This window comes from Arachis hypogaea, chromosome 18, assembly GCF_003086295.3.
Source record: "Arachis hypogaea cultivar Tifrunner chromosome 18, arahy.Tifrunner.gnm2.J5K5, whole genome shotgun sequence".
NCBI lineage: Eukaryota > Viridiplantae > Streptophyta > Magnoliopsida > Fabales > Fabaceae > Arachis > Arachis hypogaea.
The window spans coordinates 119,775,649-119,792,075 of record NC_092053.1 but is presented as its reverse complement, the minus strand read 5'-3'; the positions used below and the strand labels follow the sequence as shown (position 1 = coordinate 119,792,075).

The 16,427-nt window shown below is 34.6% G+C and overlaps 1 protein-coding gene across 1 annotated transcript; it reads right to left on the bottom strand.

The window, feature by feature from the left end:
- Window positions 1-4,464: 4,464 nt before the first annotated feature.
- On the bottom strand, window positions 4,465-13,505 carry LOC112771445 (uncharacterized). Its single transcript, XM_025816201.3, has 15 exons — window positions 12,799-13,505; window positions 11,388-11,567; window positions 11,164-11,221; window positions 9,701-9,751; window positions 9,405-9,487; window positions 8,420-8,507; window positions 7,550-7,591; window positions 7,388-7,462; window positions 7,234-7,302; window positions 6,601-6,716; window positions 6,350-6,462; window positions 5,923-6,002; window positions 5,690-5,810; window positions 5,012-5,078; window positions 4,465-4,801 (listed from the first exon to the last, which is right to left on the bottom strand). The coding sequence occupies exons 1-15, from the start codon at window positions 13,209-13,211 to the stop codon at window positions 4,669-4,671; spliced, it is 1,689 nt and encodes a 562-aa protein (XP_025671986.1). The 5' UTR covers window positions 13,212-13,505; the 3' UTR covers window positions 4,465-4,668.
- Window positions 13,506-16,427: the final 2,922 nt, after the last annotated feature.

The window sequence follows — 16,427 nt, the reverse complement described above, 5'->3', positions numbered from 1 at the left end:
AGTGTTTGTCATATTGACTCTATGAATAAACAACTATGTGAGAACTCTCCTACACTTCACAAATTCTCAAAGACTTGGTGCAGGATTAACTAGTTCTAATACCAAATGTAAGTATAATATCCACAATTTATTGGCCTAATATCACTAACTCACATAAATGACACTACCATATTTTTCATCACTCAAACTCATTAACACTAATAAAATAAAAAAACGAAAGAGCACTTTTCAATTCTCAAAACACATTTTTATTTTATGGAACACACATAATACATTTGGTCTATGTGCTTTTATATAAGCAATACTTCATACTAAAATGATAATTTTTCTAACTAAAGCTTAGTTGTACTTGTGTTAGCGACGATTACTGATGAAGAGTATTACTTCATATTGGATGTTGGTTTTGACTTTTCAAAGTGCTAGTATCCACCGGTAACTTTGAGATATGACAATTTGTATTAGGAAGTAATATGTCTTGTTTAACTTGCATACTTAGATTGAGGTGGTACTAAAGTGATAAAGCTAAATTGTCATCATTCTTAGTTTAATAACTAAACACCTTAGGTGGCAAAGGTCCTTGAACATTTTTTATAGTTCTTCAAACTTCCAACACGATTAGCTTCTAGCAAATTCAGCAAATTGATAATTGTTATATTCAATTAAAATCTTGTTTTATTAATTCTTTGACCATTTGGAGTTCAATGCTCTTCATGAAGATTCTAGTCCATATGAAGTGATGCAAGTTCATTTATAATTATTAACATTGCACGTTCTTAAAGAAAGTTAATTATAAGGTCATCACCAATAAAGATTGGATTTGAGTCTCTTGAATTTTTTTTAAAGAATTCAAGGAGATATATGCTGACCAATTCATCCATCAGGTAAATTTTTTAGATATTTTATGATTCTATTAAACACATTTTCGAGATGGTCATATGTATACTTATTGTGTTTTCACAACCTGACATTTGTGAGATTACTTACTTAAATAAATCAATTAAAAACACATTTTTCTTAAAATCTAATCAAAACAATTTGCTTTGATAATACTCGTGAATTCACTTTCCAAACTTTTGATGCATATTATATGGCCAATGGAGTAAGTGTTGAATATCCAGTAGCTCATATTTACACACAAAATAGACTACTAGAATCACTTATTAAATGTCTCAAATTAATTGCTAGACCCTTATTTTTTAAAACAAATCTTCTCATTTTGTTTGGGGCGTGAGATTTTACTTGCCATAACACTTACTCATTTGAGGCCAACAAGTTATCACTAATTCTCTCCCCTACAATTAGTTTTTAGCAAACTATTTTTTATTTGAGAATATTTGAATATGTGATATATGTTCCAATTGCCTCACCTTATCACACCAAAATGAGACATCAAAGAAAATTGAGAATTTATGTTGAATATGATTCTCCCTCTATAGTAAGGTATCTTGATATACAAATAGGAGATGTGTTTAAAGCTCGATTTGTAGATTGTTATTTCGATGAATCAATATTTACAACATTGGGAAGAGAGAATAAACCCCCTGAGAAAGAACTTAATTAGAATGCATCATCGTTGATACATCTAGATCCTCGATCAAGACTATGTGAACTAGAAGTTCAAAAGATTATACTTTTGTAAAGAATAGTAAATGAATTGCCTGATGTATTTTTTGATACAAAAAGGATAACCAAATTCTATATACTAGTTGAAAATTTCCCAATTCGAATTGACGTTCCAATTGGATAAATAGCTACTGAAACAAATACACACCAAAAGTGTGGAAGATCAATCGATTCGAAAAATAAAAATCCTGAAAAAAAAAGAGGCATTTGGTATTATAGAGGCAAATACTAATCCTACTAAAAAAGTTAAAGACATAGAAAAGACATCAGTAGTTTTCCAAAATTCTGATATAGTTTTAATACCAGAAGACATTCAGTGGTTCAGGTACTTGAAAACTCAAAAAATTGTGAAAATTATGAGATCTAAATAAATTATATCTTTGCAATAAAAAATGGAACCGAAAAAAAAATAATTGTCAATGAAATATTTGCATATAATGTGACATTACACATCATGCATGAAAATAAGGACTCTGAGCCAAGAACAATTGAGGAATGTTGACAAAGAAATGATTAGCCGAAATGGGAAGAATCTATGAAGGTTGAGTTAGACTCACTTGCAAAACATGATGTCTTTCGATCTGTATTCCGTAGACCAAAAGATGTAAAACCTATTGGATAGAAATGCGTATTTATGAGAAAACGAAATGAGAAAAATGAAATTGTACGCTACAATGTTCAACTTGTAGCATAAAGTTTTTCACAATGACCTAATATAGATTATGAAGAAACATATTTTCATGCAGTGGATGTAATTATATTGTGTTATTTAATTAGTTTATCTGCATACTATAAGCTAGATATGCATCTAATAGATGTGGTGACATCTTATTTATACAGATAATTAAATCTTGATATCTATAAGAAAATCCTTGAAGAACTAAAGATATCTAAACCGTCTAATGAATATTTTCAGCGATTATACTTTGTCAAATTGCAAAGATCTTTATATGGTCTAAAACAATCTGGACGAATATGATATAATCGTCTCACTGAGTATCTGACGAAAAAGGGATTCAAGAATGATGATATTTATCAATGTGTTTACTTAAAGAAATTTGCATCGGAATTCATTTTAATTGTTATGTACGTTGATGATTATATCATTAGAACTCATAAAGGGATTCCAACAATTAGAAAAGCTCTAAAAGAAGAATATTTTGGAAAGATTAAATTTCGTCTTGGCCTACAAATTAAACATACAAACAATGGAATTTTTATTCATCAAACAATTTATACAGAAAATATCTTGAAGGGATTATATACGGATAAGTCACATCCATTAAGTACTCCAATGATCGTAAGATTTTTGGATGTGAAAAATGATCAATTATGTCCTAAAGAAGAAAATGAAAAAATCCTTTCTCCTGAAGTATCATATCTTAGTGTCATTGGAGCAATAACATATCTTGCTAATAATACTCGACCAAACATATCATTCGCTTTAAAATTATTAGCAAGGAATAATTCTTTTCCAACCAAAAGACATTGGAATGAAGTCAAACAAATTTTTCGATACCTTCACGGAATAGTTAATGAGACTACTTTATCCATATGAATCTAAGTCACAGTTAGTTAGCTATGTAGATATAGGATATTTATCTGATCCACACAAAAGAAGATCTCAAACAAGAGATCTATTTACATACGGTGATACAACTATATCATGGAAATCCACCATATAGATCATAACAACAGCATCTTCTAATCATAATGAAATACTTGTGATACATGAAACAAGTCGCAAGTATTTTTGGTTCAGATGTTTGATTCAATATATTATATCATGTGGATTGATTGATCGGAAAATAACTTCAACTATTTTGTTGGAAGATAATACAGCATGTGTTGCTCAACTTAAAGGTGGATACATCAAAAGTAATAGAACAAAGCATATTTTTTCTAAATTCTTTTATACTCATGACTTTCAAAATCAAGGACTAATTGATATCTAACTGATTCGCTCAAACAATAATCTGACAGATTTATTCACAAAGTTACTTTAAAGATTACCCTTTAAATGATTGATACATCAAATAGGGATGCGTCGATTTCAAAATCTTAAATAATGCTACCAAAAAAAGAGACTGTACTCTTTTTTTTCTTGATCAGGTTTTTATTCCTATTGGAACTTTTTTGACAGTTTTTTTACGAGATAGTCCTCATCACAAAAAATGTTATATTCTTTTTTCTCACTAAAATTTTTTCTATTAATTTTTTTTAACAATATTTTAATGAGACATCATCTCAATGGACCTCCAAAAAGAGTGTTGTAATATAAATATCCATCACTTAATAATCCATGACTTCTTCAACCATTCAAAACAATTTGAGCAGCTCAAATTTTCAAAGATGGGCTGCTCAAGATTTTCATGATCGACTCAACATTAATAAGGTTAGAAAAAAGATGGCTTTTCACATATATAAATAAAGCCTGCCATATAATCTAAGACACAAAAACAAACAAGCAGTGAAAACGTATACTTTTACTCTTATAAATAATATATGTACATGAAATAGTATTATTGAGAACCAGATATAAAATCTCTATTATTGAAATACTTATATTAGAGAATATTAATACTAGAGTCCTTTATTCCTACTTTTCTATTTCATATCTATTCTATCTGTTCTATTTATTTATTTTACAACATATTTTACTTGCTTGTCCATTTAAAAAAAATACTTCTACGTTTTTTAAACACATTTAATGCGTAATCCAAAATAATTCAAAAGCACTCTTCGAATATTTTTATATAAATTTTAAGCATTATAAATAAAAAAATTAGTATTTGCAAATAATTTTAGAACACATCAAATACGATGTAAAAGGATGCAAACATTTCTCAATAATAAGCTCATAGATTTATGAGTTAACGCAAAGGTTAACAAATATGATTCTATCCAACACATTGGAAGAATACTTGGTGGAAGCTGCTTCATTTATTTGAAGTTTCTTCTATCAAAAACATACATACCAGCTCAAAGGCACCAATTAAGACAAATGAACCTCATCGCTGCCATGTAATCACTACCACCTCAACCTTACGTAGTTTTCTTAAGATCTTGAAGTACTAATCGAGCGGCGTTACGTCCTGGTGCCCCCATTACGCCACCGCCAGGATGTGCCCCGCTTCCACATAAGTATAACCCCTGAAGCGGAGTCTTATAATTCGACCTAAGTGCCAAAGCAAAGAAAACACTCACGTAATTATGTATAGGGGAAGCATGCTACAGTTGTAATCAGGATGTGTTTGGAATAAACGAAAGGTTGAGATAAAACACTTAAAAGACAAAATTTGTGTCCATAGACACTAACCAAATGCAATCTGAATGTTGAAGGAAAAAAGAAACAATTAATATCACAAAGCAGTAAAGATTATTTTACCATCCTTTAACAGGTCGCATGAGGAAAAGAGAATCCAATCCCATGGCACCATGAAATATGTTCCCTCCTGCCGAAAATAAAATAAGAGGGGTGAAAATAAAGTTACCAGCCACAACGGTTATACAGGGAGGCATTGCGAAACACTGAATAATTGATGTTTCCTTTGTTCTCTCCTGATTGTATATATCACTCTTAAGTCTTTGTAATCATCTTTTCTTTCGCCATAATCTACACTATACGTCTATACCTACCTAGAAAACAATTATATTGTCTATATCTATATCGACCAATTCCCATTATATATACTAGTTCATTAATATTCTTTGGTGTTCAATTCCATTTCCAAAACTACCCTTAAAATAAAATATATAAGTTACCTAGTGGAAGTTAAAATTATGTTTAACTCAAAATAAAAAGTACATATAATATGAAATAAGTTTCTATAAGCTACAAAATGTAGGGAAATTAAGAATATTATGAAATTAAATATTTTTTAATATATCAAAAACATCAAAATATGTCGTGATGTCCCAGCAAAAAGTTAATAATAATAGCTTTCTTGTGCCAATTATTTGTTTCGAGTTTTTGTGGCCTAGAAAGTGCAGTTTTGCTGACATTTACTAGAACAAATATGAATTGCCTATTAGGTATTTATTTTGGTGACTATAACTTAATTACCTGTCAAACCAATTTCCCTTTCAAGGTCTGGTGGAGTCAACATGTCATAACCAATGACAGATGTACTAAACCCGGGGGCATATTCATCAATCAATTTGAAGCATTTTTGCGCAAATGATTCCTAGGAATAATATAGACACACCATTAACATCAATTCAACTATTAGTTTTAGTAGATGCACATAGCATACAAATGCAGAGTTAATGAAATTCAAACATCTTAAGCAAACTAACTCTATATTCATGATCTTGCCAGTCACCATCCAGTGGTTTGTAGGGAGTATACTGCACAAATAGGTTGATCACATGCATACCTACGGATAAAACAGATTCATAAACCAGATGATACTTATAAAAAAATTAAAAATAAAAAAAGAATACACAAAGAGATGATATCAACATAATTCACATATTATGAAAGGCACAAAACAGATAAATAAACTAGAGTATTGACAGAGAAGCCAAGTTTCTAGTTTTGATTTGAGTAATAAGAATTCATGGAATTCTGAAGATAAAACAAAGTGATATAAATAATGCAAAAAATTTAAGGAAATGAAACCATTTTGCTACAAACAAGCTGCCATCACGAGAGCAAAATGACTATAATTTTTCTTACGAACGGAACATATTAATACACTAATAAATGCAGAGTTTCAACTACCAGGTGGAGATATGGTTTTGTCCAGCGTGGAGGGAATTGTCATTTCAATAACTGGTCTTCGTGATGGCACTCCATTTACAGCATCTTGAGATGCAGAGTGAATCTCTTCCATGCTAAACAGAAACTAAAAAGGGTAAAGAAAGACTGACATGTTCTGAAAATAAATAATCTGCAATTTTCCATATAGATAATGACCACAGCAAATTTACATACTGATCAAACTTTTAAATGACTATTCAATTTAAACATACCTCTCTGAACCAATATGAATTGTGCCAACATGCTGTGGGCCAGCATGAGGATGATTTAACTTGCAACACTCAAATTGAGGCAACTTGTCAACTGCTACATTTATTTTTGTAGTAGCCTGTCTTGATGAATACCAAATAATTGAGATTGACAAATAGTAAATAAATAATGGGGGAAAAAAAAAGACCTTACTTAAAATATCTTCTGATGTCCACAATTTTAGTTAACCTATGGGGGAAAAGGAAATTTCTATAGTGAGTTAAAATCTGTTTTTCTTGTCTTAATATTTATGTCCTGTAATGGGTAGCATAGAACAAGTAGGTTAAAAGCACATCTCATGATTTAAAAAAAAAAAAAAAAAAGCAAGCCCTAGTTGGTTAAAATTAAATGCATCATGTTAGCCACTTGTATTCCACCACAACTATCCCAGCATCATCTGATTAATATATGTTATTCCTTGTCGACATGTCATTTTCTCATTGCTGAATTCCCAGCATCCCTGATTAGTGAACAACGCATAAACATGCAGTTTACATATAATTTAACGTTACCTATTAAGCTCAGCTACACACAACAGAAATTAGAAAATAAGGGTATTAAAATTATAAACTGAGATATAGAGTAAAAAAACTTACAGAACTATAGTCAGAATGCTTAATCGCACGAACAAAATCATCCGGAAGGGCATCATTAGGTACTAATTCCTAATTCATATAATCAGATATTGTAAATTAATAACAAATATGGGTGTGGAAGAAGCCAATGTCTGAAGACAGATTGAGAATTCACCATGAAAGTTCTATATGGAGTTGCATTAGAAAGAACAATTGAAGAATGCACTTTGGTACCATCAGCCAAAATCACCTGTATGTAAGCCATCTCCAGAAAATTCATTTTTTATTATGTCTTTAAAATTCCCTTTGATCGAGGAAACTCTCAAACAATACTAACCCCACAGACAGTGCTAGAGTCTTCAATCAACAACTGAGATACCTAAAAAAATACCAGATATGACCGAGTGGTTAGAGAATTGGGGACAAAAAGAGAGAGGGGGGAGGTGGAAGGGGCTGATAAGAAACATTTATCCTCCTCTCAGTCCAATTTATTTTTTTCGTAATACTGATAAAAGAAAAAAAAGAACTGAAATTTTGTAGCATGATTTTGGTGTTGATGTTGTGATTTGAATAATAAGAAATAAAATTAGTGAACAAGGTCTTTCCTTACATCTCCTGGGATACATAGATATAACACTTGAAACTTCAATTTTTCACACGACACTTCACTCCCCTAAAAGGCTAAAACAATGTTAACTTCTATTAACATTAATTTACTAAATTCATAATTTATCCTTAATTCATTATTAATTAGAAAGCCCCAAGACCCTCAACCTTACTTTCCAGTTTATCCATTGAAACCACCCGCACCCTCACCTTTTTCTTTTGTCCACCATAGCTCTTTACTCAACTGGAGAACCAGTGACCACGATTAAATGATTATGTGATATTACTTGCCTAGAACTTACAAAAGGCTATCATGACTATTTCCCCTGTAATGTGGCACTTCTAAAATACCTGTCAATTTCCACAGGTGTTTTACTTTCGTAGCTTCAACTCATTTGGGCCACGACAATTTTTTTCTTTTAAAAATAAATAAATTTATGGTTGCAGTTAGGATCCAATGGAATCAGGGCACAACTATAAATATCAGAATTGACGAATGAAACTTCCTAACAAGAGAGCACATTTGAAAGCCTTGTAACAAGAGAGAGAGAGAGAGAGAAGCAAGGGTGGAATAAGCTAATAGATATTCTCCAAGACACACCTCAGAATTGGTTACAATATGTGCTCCAGCTTCCATAGCAGCATTACAAATAGCCTTCGATATTGAGCCCATTCCACCTTCAACATATCTACGTAGACCAAAAAAAAAGGTAGCCAATTAATAATTTGCAGCCTATACTAGGAACACATATTTCAAAAATGTTAGTTCAGAGAAAGGAATTAGCAACAAATTTATTGATTTTTCCAGGATTTTATATTAACATGGGTGTTGGTGTGCATATGTAATATCAGTTTTGATGTATATGGTACAGTGAAAAAAAAAATCAAATATAGAGCATATAATGATTAACTTGATGACAGGGACAAAGAGAAGCATACTTCTCATAAAGGGGTGTGAAGGAGTTTTTAACAGAATACCAGTAATGTGTAACACTTGAAATATGATCAGAATAAACAAATCTAGCATATTCATTGATGTGAACAAAGTTAAAGCTTGAAATGGAAAAACCAACTCTTTGTAGGACCTTTTGCTTCATACATGTTAAAGGAATGAGTTGCGCATTTTGTTTTTTTTAAGGGTGGTGGATGCGGAGTGGGGGGTGGGGGTGTTGTAAAGAAAAATGAGGCTTTAGCTTATTCTCTTTCACAGCCTGCCCAAGCTGCTTAAACCTGACGTGCTTAAGCAAATAAGTTAACAATTCTTATATAAGGCAACATGAACCCTTATTCTGAGATAGAATCAGTGCCTTTCTAGAATAACCTTGTCAGCTACGTGAACTTTCATACACTGCAAACCATGTAATGACACATTGACAGTTTGCCACTTATCTATGTGATTTCTTGTCATTTGTGAATTTCTGTTAGTTATGATTCCCTTCTCAGAATAACTACGCATACCATTCACAAAATGTTATATGTAAACTTTAATTTGGATTGATCTATATCTATCATTAAAATTTTGAAAATAACATTTTTCCATTCTTAAGATTCACAGTATAAAGATATCAACATAGCAAGATACATACGACCAGACTCCACGATCCCCACCAGTTTCTCCCATAACATGATGTAGTAGAACATAACCACTTCCTGGGGTATGGACACTGGCCTGCACAACAGTTTTAGAAGCACCATACACACATGTATATTCCATGAAACATGACAAAGTAACAGTGCTGCATTAAATAAGAGGACGTTGAGTAGCAATAATTACTCTAATTGTTTCACTCTCAAAGAACAATGGAGAAATTCGTATATCCTTTCATTGTTAAAATGTTTTTCATTGGAAAGACTTTTAACACTAAAGGTAAACTGCTCTTACTGTGCTTCCAATCACAGCATCTGTTGCAAGGGTAGCCTTCAGAACATCTGTCTGCACAAACAGTATCAGGCAAATATTAAGCCACCAAAACAAGGGTTAACAAAGAAACTACAAATTAAAGAAATCATTTAATAGCACCAAATCACATGGGAACAGTGATCAACAGATTGCACGGAAATAAATGTCAATACTCAATATGTTGGGTATGAAGTGTTAATGGGGTCTTTGTATATATAAGAAACAAGTATGATGGTATGCAACAGTGTTCACAACAGATAAGTGCATCCAGTTTTAGTTGAAACTTTAAAGTGTCTGAGACAAGTTACAAACTAAACTCTCATGAGTTCATGATTTGAGTATATAAAAATGAGGTAACTCAAACAACAGCAACAAGAACAAAGTCTTATCCCATTAGATGGGAGTGGCTAATCAACTGAAGTCATTGCACCCGATTACGATTTGAGTACGTAAAAATGAGGTAACTCATAAACATATATGTATAATCTGATATTTTGGGTCAAACTCTGATATCGCTAATTCTCAATCCTACTTGCCAGTTTACAGGTCTAGACTTACACTTGATTTGTTTCCAAAATGTACAATTGTGGACAATTTTATTAGATACTTGAGTCAACTTGCCTATGTTATGCAGTACAAAACAACCTACAAACAACCTGATAGAAACAGGTTTGGCTTCGTTTATAGGAGGAAAGGTAAGGAGTTGATGGGCCGATTTTTCACTGCTTTCACTGCTTAATTCCTAATTTTGCTGGATGGCTGTTTGTTGGTCCTTTTAAGCTAGTTTAGCAGGTTTAGGAGCAATAGTGCTAGGCCTAGCTGCTGCCTATAAGTGCTAGGGGTTAGTTAGTTTTTAGTTAGTTAGAAGATTCTGTTCAGTTTGTTAGTTCAAGAGAGGGAAAATTCTCTCCACAGTTGGTAGTTCCAACAGTGTACTCCAATAAGGGATTGTGATTTGCAATCCCTAGTTCATCAATAAAATCCCCTAATTCTGCTAGATCCCTGATCCTATCACAACCTATGTCATGCATAGCTTTATCAAGCTGAATTTATACATTATATTTACTCTTATGTTTTGTCAAACTACAAACAACCTACATGCAAAGTTAAGAAGATTACAACAATTGAGTGATGCTAAGTAATGTTTTTATTATATTTATTTACCTATATGTGTTAGAAAGTTAACATCTGCAATATCAATCAGGAATATTGTTTATTAGATAATATTTTTTATGTATGCCAACTCCTACAAGCCCATGACTTTTGAGTGGAGTTTGCAGCTCAAGTTTGTGGATATCTTACAAAAGACACACTCATAAAAGACACTCAATGAGCAAAAGTCTGAAACTTCAAGAATCTAGAAGATATATGCTCAGTTGTAATGTACAAAGTCCAAGAGCTTGGCAATGAAGGAAAATGAAAAGAGATGAAGACTACAAGGTTACCTCAAACCAGTTGTTCAAAACTTTGGAAGCCGGAGCTAATAAAAGGTCCATGAATTCCCTGCCATGTAAAGTAGTAAATATTATAAATATTGATGTTTTAGCCTCGAGTTCATAGTTTCACAAAACTAGCTATTAATATCATGAAACTTATTAGTTTGCTATTCCTAACAATGCCAGCTTGTCATGGATACAAACAACTTCCTGTTGGAGAAACAAATACTTACACCATCTCCTTTTGCCCCAAGGAGGATGCTTGTCGTAGACAACTTGCCCAAAATACTGAATTCTGTAATTTATTCTTCAGTTGTTCATTAAGTGATGATTTATGCTGCAAGGATTCAGGAGGAGACGAATCCAGCACCAGATCCATGAATTTACAGAAATTCTCAAGCTGATTCTCATATCTAAATTCCAAAAAAAGGGGAAAAGGGGTGAAAGACAGACAGATTCTTGTTAAATGGGAAACACACAGTTTATCCAGCTTAGATGTTTAATCAGGAAATGAAAAAAGAATGCCAACATCTTTCCAACTCAGTCAAATGAAGTTCAAGTAAACCTTCTCTTCTCAACTGATCAAAGAAACAATATTTTGATTTTTAAGTTTGTATAAAGAAGATGAGCATTAAAGCAACATTGAAGTTGTTGCCTTGTAATTCGAAGGGATAAAAACTATGTGCATCTACTCTCTTTAAACGGCACTAGGTAGGAGCTTTGTGCACTGAGCTCCCTTTTATAATTAAAATATGCATATCTATCCCCTACTAACTGTAGTCTTTAAGTCAGAAGATTTTCAGCAACAGTCAAACGGACACAAATTTCAAAAAATAATAATTAAAAATAATGAAACAAAATACAAATTTGGGGTTTAGGCTGAGCTTGTAATATTTTTTTTTGTCAACTGCTCGTATGATTATAAGCTTTTTCCAAAAAACATTATCAAAGTGTTTTTTTTTCCCTTACTTCTGCTATCATTTCTTTTCCATTGAATTCCAAAGTAAGTACAAAAGGTGTGTTCTCACAAGTTTATCACGGTTTGACCATAAGACTGCAAAGTCTCTCCATAACAGTTGCTAATTACCTTAATGAACCTTTTTTGTGGATTCCTATAATTGTTCATTGAAAATAAAAATTTCTCCAAATTCTCACTATAATTCAGTAAAACATTTTAAAACTTTTGTTTTTTGTAAAAAGTTTTGTACTACTATCCCAAAATAGATATATATTTAGTAGCTCTTTTGAAAGTTACATTCAAATGAAAAAATTTTATAGATAAACTATCAGTTTAACTCCAAAAAGATTATGATGTTGGCAATTTAGTAAAGACATACTCGAATGACCCTATAACAACTTTTAAGAAAATATACAAAAATCTAAGTAGATATAGCAGTACTTTTGGCATTTAGGAAAAAAAAATTCAGTCAAGCCTATTGTTTCTTCCAAAAACTAAATTGCCAATTTCACAAGAGTAATAATGCTAGGGAGGCAAATTTTTTCAATTTTTTCAGTCAATTTCACAAGTGCCTTTTTTTCTTCTCTCTTACTCCAATCAATACTCGTCCTTTTTTTCATCTCTCTTATTTTCTGAATTGAACTGAAAATAAAAAACAAAAACAAAAACGAAAAAAGGAAGAGCACCTTGGATAAGCATCTGCATCTTTAAGCGAGAACTTGGAAATCTCAGAATGATTGAGACCTTTATCGGGGCCCAAGAGTAGGTACCGTCCGTCGAGGCAAGGCGTAAAAGAGGACGGATTCCTCTTCAGAAGCTTCAAGCCGTGTTTCGGAAGTTCAAGTTCTTTGATGACTGAGGGACGCAAGAGGCTCTGCAGGTAACTGCACCGGGAGAACTTGAACCCTGGGACCAGCTCCTCCGTCACAGCGGCGCCTCCGATCACGTGGCGGCGCTCTAAGACTGCCACGGAGAGACCGCCACGAGCAAGGTAGGCGGCTGCTGTGAGGCCGTTGTGGCCGCCGCCGATTATCAGCGCATCCCATTTCCTGCCCTTCAGTGTTGCATTGGCAGCGCTGCTGAGGCTTCTTGGCCGCATTAGGTTGTTACTTTGGTTGATGTGTTTATAAAGAAGGAAAGGATTTTGTATTTCCGGCGCTAGGTGAGGGCGAGACGTTGGTCGCTTTTCGTTCCGTAAGGACGGAAACAAATAACAGTACTGAGTACACTGAGTAAAACTAGTGAGCGTGATAGACACATCGACAATGTCATTTTTGAGTATCTAAATTTACTATTCTTATTGTACCAACTTTGTATATGGTGAAATCTTCCTTGTAGAAATGCAGTGTATGCTATACTATGCGATAAATATTCTATTAAAGGGACAAAATCTGTCTTGGTTCAGTCTATATGCGATAAATGCAGTCTATATGCAGTGTATAGTTCACGTGATGAGGTTAATAAATCAATATATTATTAGTAGTAATTATATCAGCATAATTGTGGGCTTATAAGTTCGATTTTTTCAGGACAAAAGAGTGGGTTTACAGTAAAACATATAATATCTTTTGGACAATTTACTTTTTCGATATTTATTTATGGCATTTTAGTTCTTCTAAAATATTTTTTTCTGTCTTTAAAAAATATTTTATTAGTTTTATCGTTTTGATATGATAAAAAATTTAGAGTTGTATATTTCATTATTTTTAGAGTAATTATTAAAAGTAGTAATTAATCCTTTTATATATATATATATATATATATATATATATATATATATATATATATATATATGTTCATATCTTAGCCCCAAAACATAAAGCAGGTCCAATACGGTTAAAAGGTCCAATCCAGTAGGACAGCCTCGTCTATATATCCGACCTCTTCTAAGAGGTCGGAATAGATTAACACAGGCAACCCGCACGTAACCAAGTGAGTAATTGTCTCTCAAAATCTCTCACCCACTTATAGAAAGGAGATTTCAACAACTCTAAGATAAAGGGACGGTTATTCACCATCAGAAGTGGAACTAATTCAGCAGTGGTTATTGGTTCGTCCCCTATAAATACACTGACACACTCAGGTAAACTTAAGTTCCAATACACTAAAACCTGCTAAGGCCCTTGCTGACTCAGGCATCGGAGTATTTTGCAAGTACCACCCCTCCCCCCCCCCCCCATTCCCACTAACAACTTGGATGACGGTCACAAGACGTGGGACAAGTTGGGGAATACTCCATTGAGGATTTAGGCCTCACTCGCAAACACAAAGGCAACCCAGTTTCAGGTAACCCCGGAACATTGGCGCCGTTGCCGGGGACCTGGAGATCGACACTCAAAGGCGGACGACCAACGTGAAAACGGACATACTGCGTCTGAGTCAGACCAAGAATATCAAGACATGGTCAACAACGACCAAGCCTTAGTAATACCCCAGCCAAGAATGGAGGAGCCGCATGGGGAGGGTCCCTCCGACAACCAAAGTAGAATCCTATCCGAAGTTCGCCGCCCCGATGGGGAAAGACAGCCTCACGGCACCGACCTCATGGGATGGCTACAAGGATATCAGGACCGACTTGAGCAGATGGAACAGGAGTTAGAGCGACAACGCGAAGCGGAGAGAAGCTTGAAGAGAGAAATCAAAAGGCGAAGGGAGTTGGAGGACAAGCTCTCAAAGGTAGAGTCCAACCTTCGCAATAAGGATTCTCGTACTACTCGGGAAGATAGTCCACTGGGAGGAGAAGATCCGTTTACTGAGGATATCATGAGGGCTAGAGTTCCTAAAATTTTCAAAAGCCCTTACATGAACCTATATGACGAGACAACTAACCCAAAGCACCACCTCAACAATTTCAAAAGTCGGATGTACTTAGCAGATGCCTCGGACGCTACTCACTGCAAGGCCTTTCCGACAACATTGACTAAAGCAGCCATGAAGTGGTTCGACAGCCTGCCCCCAAGGTCGGTATCTAGTTTCGACGATCTCTCATGCAAATTCCTTACCCGGTTTTCGATCCAGAAAGACAAGGTCAAGCATGCACCTAGCCTACTCGGAGTAAAACAGGAGGTCGGAGAACCCCCGAGAGACTACATTAAAAGATTCAACAAAACATGCTTGGAAATCTAAGACCTGCCTACGGAGGCGGTAATAATGGGACTTGTCAATGGTCTCCGAGAAGGACCATTTTTCCAGTCCATATTAAAGAGGCATCTAACTTCTTTAAATGATGTACAAGAGTGAGCTGAAAAGTACATCAATATGGAAGAAAACGCCAGGTTACGAGAGCCGAGTTGGCAATTAGGGCACCCTCAACATTTGAAGAAAAAAGAGAGAGAGCCCAAGAGAAAAGAAGAAGTCGAGCCTGAGAAGCCCAGAAGATACCACACGTACACTCCGCTACGAGTTTCCTTAGTGGATGTCTATAGGGAAATCTGTCACACCGAGAAGCTTCCTCCTCCGCGTCCCATTAAGAACAAGAAAGGGGGAAGTTGTAATGAATATTGTGAATACCACAAGTTGTACGGGCATTCCACAAATGATTACTACGACCTAAAAAATGTGATAGAAAAGCTGGCCAGGGAAGGTCGGTTGGATAGATATCTCATAGAAAGGTCGGACAATCATGGAAAAAGAAAAAGAGATGATGAAGACCATGAGCGGAGAGGTCCGCCCCTACAGACTCCAGAACGACACATTCATATGATATCAGGAGGATTCGCTGGAGGGGGCTGACCAAGTCGTCTCGGAAAAGGCATTTGAAAGAAGTCTACCAAGTCGGAGATAATGAACCCGACCTTCCCACAATTTCCTTCACCAAAGAAGATGGGCAGGGAATCATACCCGGTCATGACGACCCGGTGGTAATCACAATGATTCTCAATGCTCATCTACACAGAACTCTGGTGGATCAAGGGAGTTCAGCCGACATATTGTTCAAGCCGGCATTTTATAAGCTGGGACTAGACGAGAAGGAGCTAAAAGCTTACCCAGATACACTCTTTGGGTTGGGAGATGCTCCTATCACGCCACTAGATTCATCTTCCTACACAACTTTTGGAAGGGGGATGAAGTCTAAGACTTTAAGCATCGACTTTATTGTTGTCGATGTAGTCTCCGCCTACAATGTTCTGATAGGTTGGACAACGCTAAACCGACTAGGAGCGGTTGTTTCTACCCCTCACCTCTGCATGAAGTTTCCAACACAAGAAGGGATTGTTACCATTAGAAGAGATCAGAAGCTGGCAAGGAAGTGTTATAATGAGAGCCTAAACCTAAGGGGTAAAGGCAAGGAGGTTAATACGATTGAACTCGGCGA